Source organism: Candoia aspera, chromosome 6, assembly GCF_035149785.1.
Source record: "Candoia aspera isolate rCanAsp1 chromosome 6, rCanAsp1.hap2, whole genome shotgun sequence".
Taxonomy (NCBI): domain Eukaryota; kingdom Metazoa; phylum Chordata; class Lepidosauria; order Squamata; family Boidae; genus Candoia; species Candoia aspera.
This window is the reverse complement of record NC_086158.1, coordinates 61,087,134-61,114,625: the sequence shown is the minus strand read 5'-3', so window position 1 is coordinate 61,114,625 and position 27,492 is coordinate 61,087,134. Positions and strand designations below refer to the sequence as shown.

Here is a 27,492-nt window from a genome sequence, read left to right as displayed (position 1 = left end):
ACTTGAAAGGCTTCCTTGGACTCTGGACCAACTTGTAGAGATACTGTAGGCTTTAATAGTCCTTTAGCTTCTATAATAGTTTATTTTACTCCATAAATCATCAAGGATACATTTATCTGTGAGATTAGCTTGTTTATTTCATCCATCCATCCATCCATCCATCCATCCATCCATCCATCCATCTATCTATCTATCTATCTATCTATCTATCTATCTATCTATCTATCTATCTATCTATCTACCTATCATCTATCACATGCATGCACACACTCTCACACACAATTAATAATTCCTGTAGAGGAAATTCATCTTTTTTATAAGTCCTGTGTATTTATTTAAATAAAAAGTTTAATTGATTATGCAGATACTACATGAACAAAACAGACTGGATTTGATCTCCCACTCCCTTATATAAAAAGTGATTAACAAAGTGTCTCCCCCTTTTCCTAGAACATCATTATGTATAATATAGTTTTAAGCAGCTTTAAGCATGCTTTTCTGTGTAAAGCCACGGATCACATTTTGTCTTAAAAGAAACAAAACTTTTGAGTTGAGTATTATTGGTACATTGTTAACTATTTGATAAAATGGACAACCCTCAGATCATTTTCTAACATACATAAGCTAACTTTGGAAACAATCATAGTTCTGTGTTGTTAAAAATAATGAGTGGCTTTGGGAAAATACTTTTTAAAATCTAAATGCTTTTCTATAGTAGTCTGAACTACTGTTCTCTCACTGAGGATAGCACTGGTATAATTTGGGCCAAATTAATGTGATCATAACTTTTTGGCAGGTTTGGATTCATATTAAAAGAATTCTATCTTTATTTTCTCATTTTGATTGTTTAGTAATGACAAAAACTGTATTTTATGTCAAGTTCCCTTCTCTCATTTCTCATACGACCTTAGGCTAAATTTGTTTTGCACGTGGTAAAATGCTAGAATAATTAAAAATGGCAAGAAATGTTAAAAATTTGGATATCCAAGAAATCTTGCTAAACAGCTGCCATGGAGGAACTGCTTGCTTCCCCCCCACCCAATAAAATGGCTGTCATGGTGGACATAACCAGCCCAGAAACCATGGCATTTGCAGCAGGCAAGCAGGGACACATGATACATGCATGGTGACGTGATCACAGTGATTTACACACTTAAATTTGTGTGATGATAGTGTAACAATTTGTTATGGATATTAAAACACAAACCATCAGGTGAGGTTTCCCTGACCTACAGCTACTCTTTTTTCATATTCTGAGAAGTCCTATGGGATTTCTATGAGGTCCAGAGGCATTCTTGTAAAGAAGGATCATACTGGAAACCACTGCTTTTTTTAGCAGCCTGTTCTAGTTTTGCTTAGTATCATGTCAGCTGGAATAAGGAAGCTGGGACACCAAAAGAGATATTTGTGGGCACATTGTTTCTTCCAGGTTATACACTGCCTATCTCTGCTCTGAGAACTAAAATATATAACACATTTTTAACATCTTCATCTATCATTACAATATTTGGAGAAAGGTTTCAAACTGTATTACATGTTTATAAACTATAACTAATAGTTAAAACAGCTTGCAAATGAATGCTAATTTTTACTTTGAATTAGGAATAATAATCTTTTTATCTAACATTCTTATCAGATGATAAATTAAAAACACTGCATGAAACTTTACATCTGTCATTCCAGAATGTTCCTCAGATTATGTTGCATGGAATGGTATTCCCATATTTTGGATGGCAACATTGCTTGGTCACATTCCAACAGTGTTTATGAAAACAACTTCCTTTGTTTGGCTTTTGTTGAGTGTTTAGTATTGAATAATCAGGGTATTTTTTTTTCCTGAACTGTATCCCACTCTATTTTTATATGTATGGGAGAAAGACTGAACAAGTAAGTGGATACGTGTGCATATAATCACAATAGCAATAGATGATTCAACTGAAGTTACATCCAAACATAATTGAAGCAATAATTAACAACTTAAACCTTACAATATGGAAATGAATGAATTTAACAGAGATACCTTAATAAAATGTTTCCCTCCCCACACCACCCATTTTTTTCCTTTGATTTTAGATCTGGGATGTTCCTGAATCTTTTATGTTGCAACAACGAACAAGAAAACATCTCATACATTTCATGTCTATTGAGAATAGTATGATGATCTCAGGCATAATGATGACTATAATGCTTTTATTCATAGGAAAGCAATAGAAAAAGTAACTTTTTATAGTTTTAGGACAGTTAGTGTTCATTTTTCAATTATTGAAAAATAATAATATTACACTAGGAATTGTCTTACATGCACATTCCTGTTTGAGAAATTAATCTGTGATCCATATCATATTATTGTGGAATAGTGCTCTAGAAGTGCTTATACTGGCACTGTAAGAAATTTTTGTGTTACTTTTCTTTTTGTTATAAAGTACTGACAAGTCTCCTGTTCAAATTTAATAAGTCTGAATAGGATTCTAAAACTGTATGAATGAATAGAAAAGCCAGTCTGTTGTACTTTATTTTCTTAAAAAAAAAACAGGGGAGGAGGAGGAGGATAATCAGAGCACCTTTTAAAAAATAAGTTTTGGGAGAGTAGGAAAGAAAGATTGTTATGGTTAGTAAATAATATATCTATTGGGAGTTCAGTATGAAAAGTCTGGATCTGTGATTAGTTTAATATGAAGTTAATTAACAGAACTGTTTTAATAGTAAGAAGATTCCTACCAGAACATTACAATCGTGAGTAGTGAATCAACTGACATTTGAGAAACTGAAGGGTACTTATGATCTGGCTGTCTTGCTCTCTTGTACCAGTTTGCAATAGCTGGGCCCACATTACATCTTCTTTTTGCATCTTGTATTCAAATAACAGGTATCTGCAGAATCAAGCTCTTCTATGAATTCTAACACACCATTGGTGAGAATAACTACCCGTCTTTCTTCCAATGCTGATGCTCCCATGTTGGCAGGAGTTTCAGAATATGAACTACCAGAAGACCCAAAATGGGAGTTCCCAAGAGATAAGTAAGTGAAAACTTGGCACCAGTAATTATGGAAGAAGGTGATCTTCACTACTCTTTTAGGAGTCTTTCAGTTTTAACATCCTTCATTCAGAAGAATTTTATTTACTGATGCTATAACAAAGCAGGCCAATAAACAGGCCTTGGTATACAGGGACTGTCCCCCTTTTTTCTGTTGTATATTATGGGTGCTGAAAATGTGGTCCTGAGCTCCTGGTACTTTTGAACACCTCAAAGTTATACCAAACCCCGGTTGGCCCTCAATCTTCTTGAAGTTATACCTTCTTGATGTATGCAATCCATCTTTTAGAACCTACCTTATTTTCTGAAAACTTCAAACAACTTGTTTTTAAACTTTATCTCTGAACAGTTTTTTAAAATATTTTATGTGTATTTATGGAAATATTCTTAATTATGTGGATGAAAGCTAGTGCCATACATTTCACTTGCCACCTGCAAGATTCTAGTCAACAGTGGGGGTTGTATGTATAACTCTGTCAGCCCCTTCCCTGAGGGGAAACATTAATGCGGAAAATCTTAAAGCATTAAACACTTAAAAACAGCATTCAGCATAAATGTGGGTGGACCAGGTTTGTAATGAAAGAAGCTCTTTAACAGAAGTTTATTAGATTGGGGGGCTGTAGGCACACAAAGACAACATTGTTTAAACTCATGCAAGAAGCAGAAGAACACATAAATTAGTCATTTTCCAATGCAAATGTTTGCTTTCTGCCAAGATCTTAAATTCAATTTTGGTTTCAGAGCAAACACAGCATGATCTCAGCTAAGCATACAACTCTTTAGTCTGTCTATTGTCAGAGTAGCAGGCATTTTCATAACAGATATATTAAAGTATTTATTAATGTTAACATGATTAAATTAAAAGCTTTTTTCAGTTAAAAGTCTCTTTTTAAAGAATATTTACCATTTAATTGTGGCATTATGCCATGGCCACTTAATTTTATATGAAAGAAAATATTGTGCATTAACAATGATTGTAGGTATTGTTGTCTGTTCCATGAGAATATTAAATATCTTGCAAGCTCAGAATAGCCATTTAATGTATTCTGAACTTGTAGCAAAACATTCCATAACCAGAGTTATATTCCTGAGCTTGGGACAAAACATTCTGCATTTTTAAAATAACAGAATCATGTTGACATTTCTCAGAATTCAAGCAAGCTTTAAAATCTTGTTTCAGTTCTTCCAAGTATGTGAGAAAGTTTTGCCAGTAAGTATTAATTACACACAGTATCCCTACTTCAAAAGTTGAATGGAGGAGCGTGCCCAAACTTCTGAATGTATTTTAATACCCTTGTTAGTTCTTTGTAAGAAATGCCCAAGTCAAAATGATTTGCTGAAAGGTTCTTTTATGTTTAGCTCTTGAATTTCACCAATTTCAACTGTTCATCAGATGCTCTATGCTAATCCCTGATTTACATCCCCAGGTTGACGCTAGGGAAGCCTCTTGGGGAAGGATGCTTTGGTCAAGTTGTCATGGCAGAAGCAATGGGCATTGACAAAGACAAGCCAAAAGAAGCAGTTACTGTTGCAGTGAAAATGTTGAAAGGTAACATGGGGGAAAGAATCAAGTGGCAAGTTCTGCAAATAATGTTTCTTTTGTGGCCTCTGAACTCACTAACTGTAGAAAGCCAAAGTTCATTTAGTTCACCTTGGGCTTCAGCAGTTTTCCTTGTAAACCAGTTTATTTGGCAGTGTATTTAACTTTGGTGTGAAAGGTGAAAAGTCCCCTGTGCAAGCACCAAGGACCTTTCATGTCTGACCCTTTGGAGGTACACTGCTTTCATGACGTTTTCTTGGCAGACTATAGCGGCGTGGTTTGCCATTGCCTTCCCCAGTTGTCACCTTCCCCAGCAAGCTGGGTACTCATTTTACTGACCTCGGAAGGATGGAAGGCTGAGTCCACCTGAGCCGTGTACCTGAGAAAGAATCCAGCTTCCACTGGGATTGAACTCGGGTCGTGGGGAGAGTTTTGGTTGCAATACTGCCGCCTACTATTCTGTGCCACACAAGGCTCTTTTTTGGCAGTGTATTTAACGTTAGCAGTGGATATTTACAAAGAGAGCCAGTTTGGTGTAGCAGTCAAGGAACTGGGCTAGAAACCAGGAGACCCTGAGAGCTAGTCCTTCCTTAAGCACAAAGCCAGTTGGGCTAGTCACTCTATCAGCCCTAAGAAGGAGGCAGTGGCAAACCACTTCTGAAAAATGCTGCCAAGAAAACTGCAGGGACCAGTCTAGGCAGTCACCAGGAGTTAAGACTGACTCGAAGGCACAAATTTAGAAAATTTTTGTAAACAAAAAAATTACAAACAAGGCAAAAACTTACATGGCTGAACAATCCTCTTTCCTTGGTTTTCTCTATGGGGGATTATATATGCTGTTGCTGGTTTATTGAACGTTCATCTAAGGGATCCATAGCATAAATGCATTAGGAAATACATTTTTGGACATGATCCAACACTTTTTGAAACAAACCAAGAAAGAGCAAAAGTTTATAAAGGCAATACATAAAAATGTGGTGGTGAGGGATCCTGAGACCTTCATCTTAATATATGATGATAATCTTTACTGATTAGTGGCACTCATACACAAGCATGGATGATAATCCCATACATAGCCTTTGCTCAAATAAGAGGAGTAGTGGGGTGATAATTAAAAAAAAAAGCCTGTATAAAAAGACATTAGGATGATTCTGATGTGATAAAGCACAAGTCTTAGAAAGTTGTGTATGTGTGTGTGTGTCTGTGTGCATGTGCAGTATATAATTATACAAATCTTTGAACACGGAAAAAAATGGAAGATCATCAAATGTATTTATTGCTAATAACATCTGTTACATTTCTTTTATAACACCAAGATTACAATTTTACCCACAGTTTCACCAATCCCAGTTGGGTTTACTTCTGATTAGATGTATAAATAAGATATACAGTAAAGGAGAGTTTTAAAAAGTCAAGGAAGCTTTTTAAAAAGTTATTCAGATTTAATATAACCCATACTCAGTAGCTTGTAGAAACTGATTTAAGTGTTATCCTACTTATGCATGTATATACATTAACATGCACTCACATGCATACACATACATACAGATACTTGTAATCTAAATTCATACTTGGTCACTCTCATATGGTACGACAGATCAGAAAGATTGTTTGGATTTCCCTCCTGGATCTCTGTAGCAAAAAGAAACCAAAGGAGGAAGAATATATCATAGACATGCTCTGATTTCCTTGGGAAGGGATCAAAGTACTTTTAGCTCATCTAAGAGGATGACCAGCATTAATTAATGCAGGGAGTAAAAAAACATCTTCAGGATTTGGCCTAGATACGCCATTTTACTAGTTGGATAATCTGTTCAATATATCAATTAATGAAAAAGTGAGTTGAGCTAGCACATTGTTTAAAACTGCGTGGAACTTGTTCTGTCTTGCATAGACGATGCTACAGAGAAGGATTTGTCTGACCTGGTGTCTGAGATGGAGATGATGAAAATGATTGGGAAACATAAAAATATCATCAATCTTCTTGGGGCATGCACTCAGGATGGTGAGTGTCATTTTGACATTGCAATCTAAAGGTGCTGAAATAATATAATTTAATAGTGTAACATGCAGCAGTTTTTCATTCTGCACAGGCTAAATGAAAATTGCAATGCAAGCGGCAGTGGAGAGGGTCAGATGAATATTTATTTATTTATTTATTTAATTTATACTTCGAATTTGGTCACCATCCATCTCACTCAGGAAGTGACTCTGGGCAGTTTACAATAAAAACAAGAATAAATAATCATTAAATTACAATAAAACAATATTCTTACATAAAAGTACAATACAAGCAGAGGTGTTTAAAAATACCTTAATTTATGAGAGCATCTTCAGGGTGCTAACCAACCCCAGGGTTGTTGCTGTTCCTCATACTCCACGCCAGCTGGCAGAGCCAGATCTTCACTCCTTTCCGGAAGGCCAGGGAAGTGGGGACTTGTCTCACCTCTGAGAGGAGAATGTTCGATAGGGCGGGGTCAACGGCAAAAAAGGCTCTCTTCCTGGGCCCCACCAAATGACATTCTTTCATGGCTGGGATCCATAACATGCCTTCTCTGCCTGACTGGGTGCGATGGGTCTATGTAATGGGGATGAGATGGTCCCTCAAGTAACCTGGACCCATGCCACACTATACCTCACTTAAAAAATAAAACAAACCTTGGAAATAATGTGCTTGGACTTAGATGTCACTTTCTATGTCATTAACTCTGGTGCCTAATTGTAATACAGTACTGGGCATATTATTAAATGTCTCCACCCCTCTTTCCCTGTCTTGACACTGTAATTCCCTCCAATCCAAAGGTTGGGGAGATTAATAATTGCATTCATTCCATTGTTGGATTTCCTTATTCTAGTTTTCCGGAGACTGTGGGAAACTTGCAGGAAAGTAAGTGCAGTACTTATGTGAAATACCAAACTATACAACTAGGGTGGATATTTGCAAAAGGGCTCCCTTTAATGAAGAGAGAGAGATGCAAAGGAATAGCTTTGCTTTTTTTTTTTTTAGGTTCCTTTTCCATTATCTTAACCTCTCCTGAGTTTCTATGAGAAGAAAATGCAAGGATTACATTTTCCCATAATTTTTCAGTAAGATCTGAATTCTAATGATAAATGGAATAGTAGATGTCACCCTGTGTATCTTTCACGATGTATATCTATATAATGATCTATGCAGTGAAGCCGTGCACTGAAAAGCATTTTTTAAATAGAACTGGCCTACCTTTTGTGTGTATGTTGGGGGCGGTTGTATTACAGCTATGTTGAATTGATGTTCTGAGTATGAATTGCAACAATATTCCTCATGCTATGCGTTTGCTTATTTTGAAGGGCCTCTCTATGTACTTGTTGAATACGCTTCCAAAGGGAATTTGCGAGAGTACTTGCGAGCCCGGCGACCACCAGGAATGGAATATTCATTCGATATCAACCGGGTCCCTGAAGAACAGATGACATTCAAAGATTTAGTCTCATGTACATACCAGTTGGCAAGAGGAATGGAATATTTAGCATCACAAAAGGTAAGCCAGTGCTGTTTAAAAAAAAAAAAAGCTTTTCATTGCAGTTTCATACTGTCACGTAAGGATGGTTTTTTCCATTGCGAAAGAACACTTACAGATTTAAAGAATGAGATCAGCATATGATACAAAGGAGTCGCAGCTCTGTCTTACACAATCCCTGCTTTTTTACATAAGTATTTGTGTAAAAAAGTTTTTTTACATAATTATTTACATTTACTCAGTTGTAATAGGTCTGTGTGAACATAGTCATAGCATGTAATCATGATAAATCTCCAAAATGAGAATGAAAGAGTGGTCAGGTAATCCATACATTAAGATCTCTGTGTATTTGTTCATTCTATTACTTTTGGACATTCAGCAATCCAGTACTATTAAAAAGCATGCCTACTTTTCTGGCAGACTGGAATATCCACACACACACACACCCCACCTTTGAGTCAGTGTTGTGTCCTGGCCACTGCCTGGACAAGTCCCTGCAGTTTTCTTGGCAAGATTTCAGAAGTGGTTTGCCATTGCCCCCTTCCTAGGGCTGAGAGAGAGTGACTGGCCCAAGGGCACCCAGCTGGCTTTGTGCCTAAGGCAGGACTAGAACTCACATTCCCAGTTTCTAGCCTTACACCTTAATACATTCCTTTCCCAGAAATGGAAGCCTAAATACTTGCATTATCAGCCATGAAAGATGCAGCTTTGGTCAATCACCTCTTCCTCTGTATTTACTTATACAGGGAAAAGAGAATAAGTAACTCACTGCAAAGAGTACCAAAATCTGGTGAAAATCTTATTTGTCCACTTGTCAGCACAAGACACTCTGTTTATAGATGCACATGAGATGGGCAGCCATATAAATCCACTAAATAAATAAATTATAGGAGAGGAACTCAGCTTGCAAGCCACTGTCCTTACATCCTGGGCCACAGGATAAATCAGCCCAATACAATAAAATTTATAAATAACAGTGGCAGAAAGCAAGCAAAAATGCCTTCATAACTGCAAGGTATATGATTGCATATCTGGGGAGCAATAAGGAAAATGAAAAAGATTAGTGTTTCCTAATTCAATAACAAATACATGTGTGTGAGTAGACAAATTGTACGTTATGCTTATTTGAAGCTGGGAACAAGAAAAAGGAAAAGTTATCACCAGACGAACTTGGGGATTTTAAGGATAATTGCTTAGCCAGGCAGTCAACAAAAACTAATTTTGGAACTTGCCTCATTGACTTAAGACCATAATGTTCTGCCAATTAGTAATATGAAAGAGGATGCCATTCATCTCTGTTTTAAGGCTCAAGCACATTACGTAGTGATACAAATTATATCTATTTGATATGTGAACAGTTAGAACTCCACAATTAGGTGAACTGCGGCTTGATGCAGAAAAGCTGTTATCATATCTGTTTGTTAAAATTGCATATGGGGGATGAAAGGAAATAAGCATACTTTTTGTCAAACAACATGTCCATTTTCCTTCTAAAGAAATGGATCAAAATAAGAGGCCACGTGTTTTTAAAGAGAATATTGTAATACGGAACTAAACTGTTGTTTTGGTAATTGTTAGCCATGTAAATTGAAGAAGAATGAGAATTGCCAAGGATAATAATTGGTTGGCAATAAAGAACATTTTTAAAACTTCTATTTATTTATTTATTTATTTATTTATTTGTACGCAACAAAGAAAAGAAAAGAACAAAAACATATATCTGTCATGTAGTAAACAAATTTATTTTTACATATATATACTGTATAGTCATGAGTTATTCAATTAAATTATTAATGTTTAAGTTAGTTTATTGAATCGTAAAAAAAAAAAAGGGAAATTAAGTACAAGCTAGTATATGGAGTCCAGATGTTTAAATAGGCCTCCATTTCAAGATTTCTGGTGGTAAAATGCTTGTTTGGATATAGAAAGAGAAATTGTTTCTTCAGAACATTTTATAATTGCCTTAGATCTTTTAGAATATTTTTTTCTTTTGCGATCATGAAATAAAACTATACCCATTTCCACTCTCCCCGTTAATTTCAAAATTATTGGTATGTGATTAAAAAGAAGACTCTACAAAAGCTAATGAGTCTTACAAAACAATATTAATAGATAAAATAACTTTTAGCTAAAAGGGAACCACTGTATCACAAGACTGTATCATATGAGACAGTGTTTTATTTTGTACCATTTCTCTAATGATTTACAGACCCCATCCAGTTCTTGTAAAGAAATACAAGTTTCCAGTAGACATACATAGATACTTTTGTGAAGTTAATCATAGCCAGTTAAGGAGTCTTGCTAAGTTGATCAGTAAGGATGGCAAGAAGGAATCTACTTCGAGAAAATTCAGCAAAACATTGTCAGCATTCATAATAAATTCAACCCACATGTCCAGTTTTACAGGAAAAATAATATATTTGAGTGACTGCGTCACTTTCCAGCATGGAATTATATTTAATTTAGCTGTGTTTAATAAAATTATTATATATTAAAAGTTTTTCAGACTTAATACATTCTTTTAAAAAGAATTTTAATTTACTTTTAGAATTTGCTAGGAACTTATAACCTATCATGTAATAAATATTATATAAACATTAATTTCAATTCTGAGGCATTAGATTATCTACCTTTGAAAGGTTAAAGACTACTATCCTATAAATGAACTAAGATGTGAATATGAATATGAATATGAAAAATTCAGGAAAGTATAAGAAATATAGTAGAAGTAGGGGTGTCTTGAGAACATCATTTTGCCTCTCAGTTCTGGAGACATATGCACAGAAAGGGGTTGTATCCCATTATTATTTTAAGTAGTAATCATAGAAACAGCAGGATCAACATTTATCTCTTGCTTTCCAGTATTCCAGGCATTCCATTTAATTGTCTAAAAAAATCTTATCTCTATGCTATTGACTGATTGATTGATTATGTGCCATCAAGTTGTTTTCATCTCCTAGCAACCACATAGGTTTTCTCCATGATGATCTATCCCTAACCTTTCTTTCATGTCTCCCGGTGGTGCATTCATTGCCACCATAACTGAGTCCATCCACCTTGCTGCTGGTCATCCTCTTCTTCTCTTTCCTTCCACCTTTCCCAGCATTAGAACCTTTTCCAGAGAGCTGGGTCTTCGCATAATGTGTCCGAAGTAGGATTATTTGAACCTGGTCATTTGTACCTCGAGTGAGGACTCTGGGTTGATTTGTTCGATGATCTATTGGTTTGTTTTCTTGACTGTCCACGGTATTCTCAGGACTCTTCTCCAACACCGAAGTTCAAAGGCATCAATACTCTTCCTATCCTGGTTCTTCAGAGTCCAACTTCTGCTTCCATAGAGTATTCCATCCCCATAGGGAATACCATGGCTTGCATGATTCTGATCTTTGTAGGTATAGAGAGATCACAGCATTTGAATATTTTTTCCAAGGCCTTCATGGCTGCTCTAATCTGTGGCATATTTCTTGACTGCTTGTTCCTTTAAAGTTGATGGTTGATCCTAAAAGGCAGAAGCTATCCACCACTTCAGTATCTTCACTGTCAAATCTCTATGCTATATTGTATATAATGACTATTCGCATAGTATTTATGTAGAACTGATACTGAAAGGTAATGGCAGTAGTAAGATTCAGACTAGGGTTCTTTTGACTTGCCATTCCATACAATTTTCCACTATCTTTCCTTAGACAGTCAACACATGTACTGCTCCGTTAGGTTCTTTTGTGCAGGTAACTGGTTCAATAAAGTGGGCAGGGGTAGATGGCTTGGATATAGTTTCTCCTCTTGCAGTCAGATTTCCTGCATTTCTTAGTATAGCATATATCAATCCAGAAAATAATTGAGTAACTAGGTACAGTCTCTTGAACAAAACAGTCTTGTATCAGATTAACATAATTACTTTTCTGGAATTCAATAATATGAAGATAGTGTCTAATATTAATTTTGTTGTCACTGGAAATTTAATACAGGGCTTTATTTCTGAAAATACAGTTTATTAAATTTTACTCCTTTTTAAAACTCACTAAAGCCACGTCTGAGTCACATGGATATAATATAAGATTACAAAGAATAATGGTTTAAGATGCTGGCATGAATAAGCACATGTATTCATGTCTTAAGAATTAGGGTATCGTGGCAAAAATCCAGGAGAACGTCAGTATTTTTCCGCTTTTGTGTTTTATTTCTTATGACAGAAATTAGGGTTAGGGTTAGGTTGAACTGTGGTTTCTATCCACAGGCGCAACTTCCTTTTGAAATCAACAAAGGCCAATTCGATATTTTCAAAAAGTTGCTGGTGTTAAGGAAAAAACAGTTTGGGGTTGGTGACCATTCTGAAATGCTGTTATTATGATTACTAAAATAATAGAGTGGGATTGCAAAATCTTTTTTTCAAATTGTGTTTCCTCCCTCCCCGTCAAATGTCTGTAAATAAGTACAGTAACCATACCTGGTATCTTTGGGAGATACAAATAAGCTATATTTGAACATTTTATAACAGGTTTACATTTTTAAAATATTTAAAGTTGTTGATTTATTTTTGCAGATTTCTACAAAAACTATATATCAATCAGATTAAAACTGAAACTTTGCTCAGTCAAGATCACTGAGAAACTAATGCATCAAGCACATACTATTGTCCAATGACAGTATGAGGGGAACTATTTCAGTAGATGTCTTGGGTACAGTTTAATGGACAATTTTGAACATTTGATTCAATTGAAGGAATGGCTTTTTTGCAGTACAAAATCGAGCAACAAATGTCAAATTAATTTTCCAGGAGATTTCCCTGCTGAAGGAAGAGTTTGATTGGAGTCCTTAAGGTTTTTTTTAATGCTCCTATTACAACAACAGAAACTAATTATTTTATATCACCATGTACAAATAGTGCTGTGTTTCAGTGGCAGAAGATAAAATCAACAGGTTTTATGAAGCAAAAGAATTTAGGTTGGTTTTTAAGAAAACTGTCTTCAGAGCATTTGACATACGTGACTTGGGTACTTTTAAGGATATAAATTCTTTATTGGGAAGCTTTAAAATGATTGTCCTCTGGAAGATATGGTTTAATTATAGAAAGGTTTGCCTCAGTCTGGCAGTTAGATCAGATAAGTTTATGTACTCTTTTTTTTTAACTGCTTATTTCAGTAATAGCATGGTTTGCAGTTGAATTTCAACTGACAACAGCTTTATTGACGTAAGAGTAAGTGTGTTCAGCCTCTGACACCCAATTCAGACAATCACTGGTAGTAGATATTCGACCATTCTCTACATTATTCCCCACCCTTGGCCAAATGGGTATATATTTCTGCTTCTTGATCCTGAATTCAGCTCTTGCTGTATTATTCCAAAGATACTTTATTAAGTATTCATTGTTTTATGCTCAACACTAGCCCTAGGGAGGGTAGGGAGTAGGGAGGCAGATGAATAGCTCACCATGGTCTGGAAACTTGAAAATGCAAAACATAATGTTTAAAAATAGTAAGTTAGAATATAGTTAATTTTTTAAAGAGCTTAATTTTAAAAGGCCAAAGACTGCAAGCTAAATAATACAGAGTACTCTGGGTCCCTGGCAAAATTAAGACTGAATTCATATGTTTTTGATACCCTATTAATACTGCTTTTTTTTAAAAAAAAAAGTCTCCCCATATTTCAGTTGGCTAACATTTGGTTCCTTGCTTATTTTTATATTTAAAAAACTCTAATTTCCATTCCAATAAGTATTAAGTTACATAAGATATAGTTCCACATGTAGTAGAGAAAAAGAAATTAGGGCAAGAATGGCTTTTCATCACCCAGATAACTATTTTCAAATAAGAAATTATAAACACCATGTTATATTTATTTAGATTTAACATTTAGACATTAAAAAGAATCCAAGCAGACATAATTGTGTGGTTCTGTTAGCCAAACAGCAGACATTTGTAGAATGAAGTATTTATTACCCATTTGCTTTCCAATCATGTGTCAGAGTATTGGGAGAACTTTGATCCATGATTGTCAAAATCTTAAACCAATTCTTGCAAATATAAAATTAGAATAATCACAAGGAAAAAATATAAAGAATGAATAAAAATGGGTAACTCAGATGTAAACATAGTTTCTGAATGTTCCTACACTTTAAATTATCTCTTGAATGTTTATAGCGAACCCAGTAATAAACATCAGGATATCTTTAATTTTATTATTCCAGGTTTAATTTTATTTTTCTATCAATCTGTTAAATCAGAATTTTCTAAGGGTCTTCCTCTTTTCCCAGCATAACTTTCTTTTCAAATTCTTCATTAAAGTTAGCTGATGTTTATCTATTTTTCTAGGTACTCTATTTTGCTCCATCACAAGGGCAAGAGAATCCTTATGCTTTATGGGTGGGGTTGGGCAAAGGGGAAATATTGGTGCATGTGGATTGGTGGGTCCTCAAACCCTTTGGACCATGGGAAATATATTGTATTTTAATTACCTGAGGTGCTTTTTGACATTGAAGTAAATGTCTCATGTAAGTATCTGTTTCAAGCAATATCAATTTTTTTTAACTGAGAATCACGTTAATGGGTTTCTCATTTCTTTGTATCCTATTTTATTGTTTTCTTTTTCAGTGCATCCATCGAGATTTAGCAGCAAGGAATGTTTTGGTTACAGAAAATAATGTCATGAAAATAGCTGACTTTGGATTAGCTAGAGACATCAACAATATAGATTATTATAAAAAGACTACTAATGTAAGTGAATGGCAGTCTTATCACTTGATCCACTATCTTTTTTCAGTGCATTTAAGTATGGCAAATGCATTCTTAATGGACTTTTTGTACAGCAGCCTAACTTTTAATCAAAGAATGAAAATAATAGGCAAGTGTGTAAGGGTTCTTAACTCCTTTTTACTAGGAAAGGAAGGTTATCTGCTTACATAGCCTGAGAGAGTACATGTGATATGATGCTTTGTAAAGGATAAGTTTTAGTTGTTCCTTTTTATGGTGTCTATGAAAACACGTAGAACATTATTTCATGGTTAGTTTGTGGGTCTGTATGAGAGGGAGGGAGTTGTGGACTCACACCCGCATATATGCCTATGCCACTTTGTAATCAAGGGGTGATTTTGTGGGGCACATACTTTATGTAATTGATGACATTTGATTTTAGTTCTATAAATGTTTTACATTAGTTGGGCTTCATGAAACCTTGGTGACATACTTGTCAATCTCCTGAAGTACAAAAGCCCTTCATTTATGTTGTAAGTCTTTACCACAGACAGCAGCTTATAGGATTTTTTAAGGTATGTTTGATTAAAGCTACATTCATAAGGATAAAGAGGTTGACAGTATGAAAACTGTCTATATGAATGACATTAGAATATTACTGCATTTTTCTAGAAACCCCTGAATGGATAGTCAGAATCATTACATTTTGCCTCTTGCTAAGATATAAACACTTGTTTATCTTTACTATATTTGTATCTCATCTTTTTCCATAAGGGCACTGAAAACACAGTTGAACAGGTGGTTATCCACCCTCAAACTGTCTTCAGCTCTACTGCTGTACTGAGTGCCCTTGGCTATAACTGGGGTCATCTGGGATTGGAAGATTTTTTGAATCTTTGAGACTAGGGAAGGTTCTTCCATTTGCAAATGCCTACATACGAGTTTTCTTATTCCTGGATATATGGTAAAATAGAATGCTTCTGGATTATATGAATTCTTTGGAGAGATTAGTATCTTGGAGAATAGATAATAAAAGATTCTTTTATCTTCCCTTCTTTTCAACCCTGGATGTTTTAGTGTTAAATTCCAGGTCCGTAGAAATTAATAATCATAGCTAAAGGTGTGCAGTGTTCAGATCCAAAGCTGGCAAAGGTTCTTTGGACCCAGCATAAGCACTTTCTCTCTACCTGTCATCAGCAGCATAAAGGAGCTGTCCTGGTTCCTGGCATTTGGTCATCACCTCCATAACGCCTCCTGAACTCAAAAGAGTATATTCCTGAGCCTACTCATGTATACAGTGCAAACCCAGGAAAGATGCAGATCCTTTGCAGCTGCTGATGGATTATATATGATGAATATGAAGCTCTTTTGCCTGCTTCATACCTGAATTCTATGAATGAGCCAAAAGATCCAGCAAAGAGAGACTTTATTTTCTTACGTTGTGCACATTAAGTTGCTTGGACAACTGCCTTCTTTCTAGTGTAGTTTAAATTAATCTTTGCCAAACTGTCAACATTCACCATGAATCATTGTATTTGTTAATCCATTTGTTAATCCTTCTTTCCTTATTTAATGCCCAGGGTCGACTGCCTGTAAAGTGGATGGCACCAGAAGCTCTGTTTGATAGAGTTTACACACATCAAAGTGATGTGTAAGTAATTTTACCTTGTAACCTTTCTTTATTTTCTTCAAATGAATTTACAGCTTCCTCCAATGAAACAGAATTACATGTAATAAAATACATATTCAACTGATTTAAATATATCTCATATAACTTTTCCTTTCAACCTTTGATCCATCCTGGAAATTACTGTAGAATAAGTTGGGCATATTTATTCTGCAAAAAACCTGTGGGGAGAATCTAGTGAGGGTTTTTTTTTTTTACCCTTTAATGAATAAGAAAAGGCTTTTTTTCTTACCGCATTAGACTGAAAAGCCAAAGAAAACAAAGAATATTTTCAATTTCATTCCTGATGCGTGGACTCTTTCTTTCAGCAATATTATTCTAACTAAGTTTCTGTTTCCTGGCTTTTCTGAAACTCTTGACTGCTGTTTCATTTCCCAGTAAGAAAAAGAAGAGAGGAAAATGGCTGTAGAAATGTGCTCTGTTACTAATCTGGCTAACTTCAGAGCACATGAATGATCTGGCTTCCTCTCATAGGTGCAGAAGTTTTCTTCTACTGAACAACTTTTTACAAATACACAGTGCCCAATCATTGTTTTAAGTTGCTTGACTTGTAGCATATTCTGAGCCAAGTAATTTTGGACTTCCTATGCCTTGAACTGAGCAGCCCAAGAGGACGTTTGTCAGAAAATAATCTGTTCACTATGTTTCTCTAAGGATTGTCAAAAGAAATATGAACCCCTTTGGAAGGAAAAAGCAATAACATAAGTATCTGGTCCATATAACCTCTCATTCTTTTTCAGCATGATTACATTTTTAAAACTTATTATTAAGTTTATAGCTTACCTTTCTGTTTATAGAAACATTCATGACAACTTACAACAACAACAACAAAACATACAAAATTTAAACCATGACAATAAATCAATGGTGTTAAAATCAGTATTATTAAAATCAGTTAACAATTAAAAGCCTTGTAAATATATGTATATGTATATATTTGCCCTTTTCCTAAATACTGGAAGAGGAAAAGGCAAAACATATGGGAGAGTGTCCCATAGCATTAGAATTCTACTGGAGAAGGCCTTCTCCCATGTTGCAGATGTTTGAGCTTCTGGCAGTGGGGGCATCTTCCAAAAGGGCTATCCTGCTCATTAAGCAACTTGGAAAATTCATAGTAATCCTGCAGATAACCAAGCCCCTAGGCCATCTGAACTTTAATGTTCACCGCCAATGCCTTAAATTCTGTCTAGGAGACAACTGGCAGCCAGTACAGACATGATGTGACCCTTATCCTTGCACTGGAGAGCATTCTGGCCACAGCATTTTTTACCAGTTGCAATTTCCAGGTATTTTTCAGGGGTAGCCTCATGTAGAGCACATTGCAGTAGTTGAATTAGCTTGTTATCAAGATATAGTTACCTGATGCTCTGGCCCAACCAGCTCAGAAAGAGCTGTAGTTGGTACATTAGCTGTACTTGGGTAAACACGTTCCTCACCATAGCTGACACCTGAAATCCAGTGACAGTTAGAAATCAAGGAGCACTTTCAATCTGCAAACCTGCTCTTTCTGAATTTAACTTCAGCTTGTTCTCCCACATCTATCCTGTTACTAAGTTTAGATAATGTTCAAGGATACCAATTGTATAAGATGGTAGGGAGCAATAGAGCTGGGTGTCATCAACATAGTGATGGCATCCATGCCAAAACTATGAAATAAAAAGTGCACTCAAGACTATCCAGAAGGATACCATAGTTGATAATACTGAATGCCATCAAGGAATAGGGAAATCCATGAAGGTGATCAAAATAATTTCAGTACCATACCACAGAAGAAGCCCCAGCTGAAATGGAACCCAATTATCAATTCTATCCAAATGCATCTGGAGCTGGAAGGCCACTTCTTTCTCAACAATCTTACCCAAGAATGGAATATTCGAGTTATAATTCTATAATTTGGGTTATAATTATAGAGATTCCAGGTCAAGAGAAAACTTTTTTGTGTCTTACACTCTTCTCATTTAGACAGGAGAACATCTCACATTCTGGCTAGATTCTAAACAGTTTATTTATATCTGAACCAATCTCAATAAGACCATTCCTGTGGTGCTTTTTAATCCTAAATCTTCAATTTTCAACTATAAGGAATTTCATAGGATTTAGGCATACATATCTATTGCTTAGGTTGGACTACTTAGTGTATTATTTTATGAACTTAAACACTCTATTTATGTGTTCTGCATTTTATTGTGCTTCAATTTATTTTTAAATTTGGTTTGCTGCTCAGGATGTACTGCAATATGTAAAGATGTAATTAAAGGATAAGATTCTAAATGATCTGTTTCAGACACATTCTATTCCCTTTTTTAAATTCTTCAGATGGTCATTTGGTGTCCTAATGTGGGAGATCTTCACTTTAGGTGGATCACCATACCCAGGAATTCCAGTGGAAGAGCTTTTCAAGTTGCTTAAAGAAGGACACAGAATGGATAAACCTGCTAATTGCACCAATGAACTGTAAGAGCTCTTTGGACATAGCTAGATTGGATGTATTAACATGAAGAGAATGCATTTGTTGTTTATTTCATTTTTTTCCTGTTTATTTCCTAAGTATATGTCACATGAACACAAATTACGGCTTATTAGGACACAATGCACATTTTTTTTTGCAATTACCCCAATAGTTTTAAAACTTAACTGGCATAAGTTGATATAAAGTATTAATAACTCTACTTCATCATGACTTTAAAAATATTTATTTAGAATTCTCAAACTGGGATTGTCAGCTCTTCATGTGAAAAACAGTTGAAATTGTACTTGTCCTAACTACCAGGAAACACACTGAGACAATGAACTGGTCTCTAATATTTATTACTAGTACTTAACAAGAATCCTAACAAACTGAAGAAGCGTGGGAAAAACCCAGACATATAACCCCCAAGGGTTAAGGCGGTCCCGATCTGTGTCTCTTTGAATGGCTGAACAGTTCCTCAGTGCTACGCATGCGCTTGACAGTCTGGACGGGAGCCCCCTGCTCGCCATCCTTACTCATGACAGTACTTCCATCCAAGCAGTGGCAGCTGCTGCTGCTGCTGCTGCTGCTGCTGCTGCTTCTTCTTCTTCTTCTTCTTCTTCTTCTTCTTCTTCTTCTTCTTCTTCTTCTTCTTCTTCTTCTTCTTCTTCTTCTTCTTCTTCTTCTTCTTCTTCTTCTTCTTCTTCTTCTTCTTCTTCTTCTTCTCATTTTCCCATTATTGTGGGGTCTGCTTTTCGGATCCTGAAATGCCACTTTGCCCAATCGTCCGCATCCTCAGGGCACAGACCCTCAATTTGCATATCCTTATTGATGGTGTCTTGCCATCTCTGTTTTGGTCCCCCACGTGGCTGCTGGCCGTCAATTTTAAGATGGTAAACTATTTTGGCGACAGTGGAAGTTTCTGTTCTAAGGACATGTCCATACCAACGAAGCCGGCTTTCTCTCATCTTCTCTGTAATTAATGACACACCTAGTTGTTGTTGGATAGCATCATTTGTGACGTGATCGATGCCCAATATCCAATGGAGCACACACATTTCCATAACATGGAGGCGGCTCTCTATTCCCTTTGTTGCTGCCCAGCACTCGGTTCCATACAGTGCCACAGGGCGAACAGTTGTCTTATAGATCTTAGATTTGAGATGGGTTGGTATTTGTTTGTCACAAAGCACACCGGTGAGTTCTTGCCAGTGCAGCCAGGTCTCGCTTGCACATCACTGCTGATGCCACCGTCACCTTGGAGATGGGAGCCAAAGTACTGAAAGATATCCACCTTCTTTAAGTTTTCTCCATTTATTTGGAGCGTCCCATGGGTGGCTACAGTCTCTAGGTACTCAGCTTTCTTTATGTTCAGGTGGAGTCCAAAATGGCTAAGGCGGTCATTCCGTGCCTGTACTTGCCACTGCAGTTCATTCCTAGTGGTATAAGCAAGCATGACATCATCAGCGTAGAGTATGGTCCAGGGTGCATTTCGCTGCAGGTCTCTTGTGGTGGTATCCATGACTAATATAAATAGGAGCAGCGACAGCGTGGAGTCTTGGCGTACTCTGATCATCACCAGAAAACTGTCAGAGAAATTGTACTTCCATCCAAATGGCTTCCTAATATGCATTTCAGCCATTAATGCAGGAAATACAATAGAGCAGTGTTTCTCAACTGTGGCAACTTAAGCTGTGTGAACTTCAACTCCCAGAATTCCCCAGCCAGCAATGCAATACAGCATTGCCGAAAACGAAGCCAAGCCTCTACCAAGATATCAGAGGGTTCACAAAATGACTTTCGAATTGTGTCTATAGTGTGCATGTATGTGAGCGAGTGAATATGTGTTTAACTTGGCTGCATGTGTTCAGCAGAGAAATTGAAGTCAAAATACCCTTTGATATAAAAACACATCTGAATTATTTTAACTATATGTAATATAGTAGGGTTTTGTTGCTTTCTTTTGTGGCTTTCTTTCTCTGGCTTTTTAATAGAGTGAAGTATTGATTTAACACATCATTTGGGAGGAGGGCTATCCTTTCTTTCTAATTGCCTTTCAATTTGAGAATGTATCACCCTCAGTGACACCATTTGTGCTAGTTTAAGTCATTTGTAGAAATGATGTCTTTACTCAAATGAGATAAAACATTTAAATGCACTGGAGGCATTATCTGTTGCATCTGAGGTCCATTGCATTAATGCCTACTCAACTGAGATTTCCCAGTATACGAAAGCAATGTATTTTTAGAAAAAAAGAAATCATTATCTAGCTTGAATTAGGCAAGAGTTTATTTTGTTTAAATAATTATTTAGGACCAGAAAGGATTTTAAAAGCATTTAAAGCTTTTACCCAACTCACATGGCTGCCTTATACCCCTTCAGATTGCTTTCCTTGAACCTCTGCAATCATAGCATATGGTTCACAGATTTCTCATATAATCAGCAATAAGCTTTCTATCTTCTACTCATATATGGAATTACAGTTCAATCTGGACAGATTTCCAGACAATTAGAATAGCCTTTTCTTTTTAGAGCAGCATTAGGATTAGCTCCAGCTGAATGCCATTAATGGGATATTCCATGCCCATTTAATTTACCTTAATTTATCTAGAGAGTGGAAGTAGTGATCACACATGGAGAGCAGAGAACATAGTTAGGTGATTTACTGCTCCAGTCCCCCTCTGCTAATACGTAGCTTTGGGAGTGGAATTGATGGGGACAGTATTGATAGTGTCACTTATTTTTATACTTTCTTTTTAGGACATAGGCCTTAAACAGTACAGTAAAGTAATGAAGACTTGTATAATATGTTCAACAAGGCTCACTTCTTCCAAGCCTGAAGGCTTTTAGATATTTTTGCAAAATGTTTATTTAGGCAAAGTAGACAAAGTAGGATTTTGACAACTGGGTGGGATCCAATTCCCAAAGCTCCAGCTGCTGTAGCCAAGAGTCAGATATGATGGGACTTGTAATTCAACAACATCTGGACGACCATCTTTCCCAAATAAACCGTTGTTCTGATTCTCTTGTAAAGTCTAATAATGACACCAATAGGGACAAATACAGGAATGGAATGAGAACTAGGATAATCCACCTGGAGCTGGGCACACATGACTTTTCAAAATTCTCCATCAAATTTATGGGCAGAGAAGTTAGGAGGATGAGTTTTTCAAATTATGCAACATTTTCTGAAGGGCAGGATGACCTCATATCAGTTAAAATCAACATAAGCCTGATGGGAAGACTTCACTGCTTTTCCCGTGTGTCTAAAGGGTGAAAAGAAGTAAACACTTCTTTTCCCTTGTGTTTAAAGGGTGAAAAGTCAGGGTGCTGAAGTACAAAAACACCACATCCCACCTATGAGAGTTGTCCACAATTTATTTTCTGTTGAAAGAATTTCTATAGCAAATTCACCAAATTGCTTAAGAACAGAATTTAAAAGTGCAGAATTTATTTGCCCAGTACCAAATTCTTCTCCAATCCTCTGGACCACAGGCACATTTTCTTAAACAGCAAAATACTTCTGATATGTAAAATGTGAATACATCCTGATTTTTTGCTGAACAGCAGTGAGATAATCTGAATATGTAACTTGAATGCCATAGATACATTAATTAACGTAACAAAATGCTGGTTTCCACAGCTACATGATGATGAGAGAGTGCTGGCATGCAGTGCCTTCACAGAGACCTACTTTTAAACAGCTAGTGGAAGACTTAGATCGGATTCTCACCCTTACAACTAATGAGGTAAGTAAACCAATTGCTTCTTAAACATGAAGTAGGAAACGACAGTAAGAGGTGTTGAGATAATCCTCATACAATAGTTCACTGGCAACCAGTGTAATAAGGAAAATCTATATGCTGCATTTTCCTTCTGGCACATTTGGACATAGACAACAAATCAAAGAAAATCTGTGCACATGTAATTCCTTTGGGATCTGATAGAATAAAGTAACCAACAAAGTGTAAGATAGTTGGCCAAGAAATGTATTTTGGGGTGGAATGATAAATAATTAAAGGCTTATTTGTATCTTCTCCCCAAGTTTACTAATTTAATTTGATTATTACCCAAATGGGAAACAGCAGGGTTGGAAACACGACAGACAGAACAGATTTGTGTAAAGTGTCAATACATTATCTTTCATGGTCCCAATAAGATTAGTTGCAATGTCTATTATATTGGTCACATAATGCATTTATGAAGAGTTAAAGGAAGACTTTCATATTGTAGTGCATCTTTTAAGCTTTGCAGAAGTCAAATAGATAAATACTTTTGCAGAATCCCTCCCTAAGCAATACAAAGGGTTGCGGGCAGGTAATAATAATGATAATTGACTGGTTATGCTTCTATTGCAACTGGATCTCCTAACATTGGAATATTATCAACACCTAGAAAGGACCTGACACATCACTGTGTGTTCGCTAAACCACTTCCCCATACATGTATGCACATGCACATGCATGCACACATCTACATACACACACATACACAAATAATCGAGAATAAAACCTAATCTTAGTTCTGCTCTGCTTCTTTAGTTATGCTAACACAGGATGATACATTAGAATCTTGGTACTTGTACATAATATACATAGGAGTCTGAATATAGCACCAGAATTTTAGTTGGGAAAAGATAGGGAGGGATGCGTTGTGGCCAGAATAGACTTCTGAAACTTACATTTAATTTGAAACATGGTTTCTTCCAAAGGAACCTTTCGTTGCTGTTTACTTTGAAAGTAGGGTACACTTGGATACTAACAAGGGAGAGATATTCTAGAATGTGACAGGGAAAATTAAATATGTGGGCCCATGCCAGTGACTACTTCAAATGTAGGAACTGCATAAGAGTTATTGCATAAATTGGTCATAGCCCTGTAATGACCATATGAATCTGTTAAATCTGCTTGAATCACATGGATGCAATCTTCTTTCTAATAGCTTCCTCCTTCCATTTGTGCCAAAAGCGTCCTGCTCCATCTTATTCCTAAAAGCTGTCATTCCAATTTATATGAGGAAATTATTACTTCTTTGAAGTCAACGAGAGATTTGCCATTGATGGCAGAGGCGCCACAGTTTAACCCTGCATATTCGGATGAGATTCATATTGTCTCTGGATAGCATGGAGATAACAGACACCAGACATGAAAAAAGTGGTTATGAGATATGGAAGTAACATTAAATCAGAAGTTCACGACAAACTAATTTTTGCTGCATATTTTGCTCCTGTTTATTTTACAGTGAATTTATCATTACCATCTTAACCATTTTGCCCCTTTTTTAATGGTAGTCAGTAAATGTGTTTAAAAACCTAGCTTTATTCAATTGATTTTTCTCATCTTAGAATTGAAACATGGTTTAGCAAATGAAAAGATTGGATTTAAATGAAAACAGCTGTTCTGCAGAAGTTGAAAGAGAAGAAGCAATTCAAGGAGAAAAAGAACTTTATATTCCTGCCAGAACTGTTATTTCTAGAAATGTTTTAACCTGTCTTTCAATTCAGTTGATCCAGTGGCTCTTTTCGTTGTCATAGAAATGCAGTGGGCCCTGTTCAGCAGCAGGTAACCTTGGATCCAATTAAAAAGAATGTTTTTTAGAGAGAGTGCCCAGGGGCACTCTCAATTCCTTGCATGGTTCTGGCTGATTTCATTGACACTTGCTTAAAAGAATGGCTCAGTTGATTGGGTCCCACAATTATTCATGCAGCAAAAAATAAATAAGAAAAATAGTGCATTGTACGGCACACTTTAGTTTACCCTCAATGAAATGTCAAGGCATTATAAAACAGTCAGTTTAGTTGAATGAAATGATCTTTCCTTCTGCAAATCATTTCCATGTGTTGGACAAAAGTAGTTCTCTGTAGGGTGAAAATTTGTTTTTTATCATTGCAAAAAGTTTCTTTTTGATGTGGCTAGTGTATATGTTTCAAGTAGTGTGGTTGAAGTTGATGTTGGAACTGATACATCTGCCTCAGAAGTCCTTTCGTTGTTGTTTTGGCTTTCCTTTTTCGTATCTCCCTGAAAATGTTTGGTTTTATAAGAAGTTGTTATTTCATTTTTATCCCATTCTTCCAATAGGGATTGAGAGCAGAGCAGAAGGTCTTCCTTTCCTGCCCTTCTGTCACCTTCACACTATTCCTGTGAGGGCAGTGCATTGTTTATTTATTAATGTATTTATCAAAGGCTTATAAGGGCCAAAGCCCACACAAGACAATTCTCTGTTATATATATTTTTAAAATCAACATAAAATTAAAACCATCTAATATACCATCTATCTAAGAATAGCTTGAAAATCATTTCAGAACAATAAAGCTCATTTAAAATTAACTAGTGTGACAGTTTACTGGACATTTTGTAGGATGGAATTCTGCACAGAAAGATCTCTGAAAATGCTCTGTCTTTTCTTCTTCCCAGATAAGTTGAACTCAATGGTGAACACTCGTGCAGAGCTCATGTAGCTGACCTTTTGGGCTCAAGCAGCTTTGAATAAGTTTAGGTAGTCCCTACCAGTTTAAGCCATGAGATAATAAGTAGCTCAAGGTCATCTAGTAATTTTCATAAAGGAGACGTACATTGTAAAGAACAGACCCTTGTGAAAAGTAATTCATCTGAATGGTCTCAATCTGTTTTGTTTTTACTCTGTGTATGTCTGTTAAATGTATATGAAGCATAGGATCATCTTAAAGCAATGGAGGATTGACTTGCTTGTGTACTTTGCCTTTCAGGAATACCTAGACCTCAGTGGACCACTAGAACAGTATTCACCTAGCTACCCAGACACAAGGAGTTCCTGTTCTTCAGGGGATGATTCTGTTTTTTCTTCTGATCCAATGTCTTATGAACCTTGCCTTCCTAAATATCAACATATAAATGGAAGCATTAAAACATGAAAAGAACTTCTGTCATTCCACAAAGGAATGAAACCAGGGTATCTACCTGCCATGTGAAAAAGAGCCTCTTGCCTCAGACATGCAAGATTTTCGTGTACATAAGAAATATAGGGACCAAAAGAGAAACCAAAATTGGAAAAAGTGTTCCGATTATGGAAAATATAGTAGCTTGGAACATCAGTCAATATTATGAAGAGAAGAATTTTTATGGGCCATAGATGGGCACCAATTAGCAAGTTAGGTCTCTGGCCCTGAAGCCAAAACAGGCTTTCCACACTCAATGGACAAGTTGGACTTGAGGCAAACGTCAGACCAGCCTTCTTTGTTTATTTTGTAATATTTTGAGAAAATATATGTTGACACACACTTACAGAGCACAAATGCAATATATAAGTGCTGGATGTATGTAAATATAATCAAATATGTATAAATATATATTATATATTTACAATGAACTATTTTTTGTATTGATTTAAAAATGGATCTCCCACTTCAAGGAAATTAGTCTTTCATTTTTTGAAAAAGAAACAGCTATTTGTAACTACTTTTCATGCATAAGACTTTTCTTTCCCTCTTCCTCTTCTTTTTTTAAATCATCATCCAAATCCAAAGGTGAAAAATACTTTACTTTCAGGGAAAATGGTATCTCATTAATTTATTAATTAATTGGTAATGTACAAAACAATTAATCTTTTATAAGGTTGTGTTATGTTGTAATTTAAATGGCATTTCTATGCAGACAGCACAAAGAACTAGTAGATATATTGCTCAAAAGTTACTAGTTGTCAATTTTTTTAAAAAAAAGAGAGAAATATTTACAGTATATAACTAATTCTGGAAATTAAAGTTTTGATTAACTTGGGTTTTAAAAGTTGAATGAGAGGCTGTTGCTTTAACTGAAACCAAAACTCTCATAAATAAAAAAATGTGTCCTTTATCAACCAAGTATCTTTTCTTACTATCTACCTTTCTGTTGTTATACATTACAACTCCTAAACAACAAGGCAGTAGCATAGCCATTTAGAAAAGCATCTTTCTCACGCTTTCCCAATTTATTTCTATAGAACTGCTCAGTGGGATAAACTCAAATTCAGAGGCCCTGAACAAATTTCAGAGGTCCCTAAAGTAAGCATGTATTCGAACTTGCCTAAACTGTGCTACAATTTTTTAAATGTCCCCAATCATGCATTTGACTAGGAACTACTACATGTCTAGCAGTGCTTCCTGGCTATTTTGATGTAGCACTGTTTTTTTTTTAAGATCTTCACATATTGTTACATTAAAGTGACAAAATTGAGACAGTCACAAATGGCAATTGTAGAACTTCATTGGACTATCTTTCTGGAGGGTTACTTTATATTTGCTTATTACAAATCATTACAAATAATTCCACTAATCCAGTCTTAAACACTGGTATCTGGCCAGAAATATTACTGATGCACTTTCACACTGGTATAACCATGCAATATGAATGCAATTCAAATTGACTTATTTAACAAGGGAAGGAGGCGGATAAAAAACATTAAACTTTGTTATTTTCTTTTGTACCGACAATTAGAAGCTTTCCACAGATATTAATGTTAACAAGATAAATTTCATTCACCTTACTTTTTTTGAAAAAAAAAATGTGTCTTACAGAGTGATTTCAAAGTTTCTACATAATGGAATTGTTTTATATGATCAGAAAATGAATAAACTCCATATT

General features: G+C 35.8%; 1 protein-coding gene across 18 annotated transcripts in view; it reads left to right on the top strand.

The window, feature by feature from the left end:
• FGFR2 (fibroblast growth factor receptor 2) overlaps positions 1–26,728 on the top strand; it is a 151,271-nt gene extending 124,543 nt beyond the window's left edge. For 12 of the 18 annotated variants that reach the window (XM_063307255.1, XM_063307268.1, XM_063307269.1 and 9 more), the window contains exons 10-18: positions 2,868–3,018; positions 4,463–4,584; positions 6,470–6,580; positions 7,903–8,093; positions 14,663–14,785; positions 16,342–16,412; positions 18,765–18,902; positions 22,541–22,646; positions 25,623–26,728. In XM_063307255.1, coding sequence (XP_063163325.1) covers positions 2,868–3,018; positions 4,463–4,584; positions 6,470–6,580; positions 7,903–8,093; positions 14,663–14,785; positions 16,342–16,412; positions 18,765–18,902; positions 22,541–22,646; positions 25,623–25,787 — 1,178 coding nt within the window. In that variant the 3' untranslated portion in view covers positions 25,788–26,728. Of the gene's footprint in view, positions 1–2,866; positions 3,019–4,462; positions 4,585–6,469; positions 6,581–7,902; positions 8,094–14,662; positions 14,786–16,341; positions 16,413–18,764; positions 18,903–22,540; positions 22,647–25,622 lie in introns of all 18 variants that reach the window. The other 6 variants (XM_063307270.1, XM_063307271.1, XM_063307272.1 and 3 more) reach the window with 1 other exon arrangement.
• The last annotated feature ends 764 nt before the right edge of the window (positions 26,729–27,492 follow it).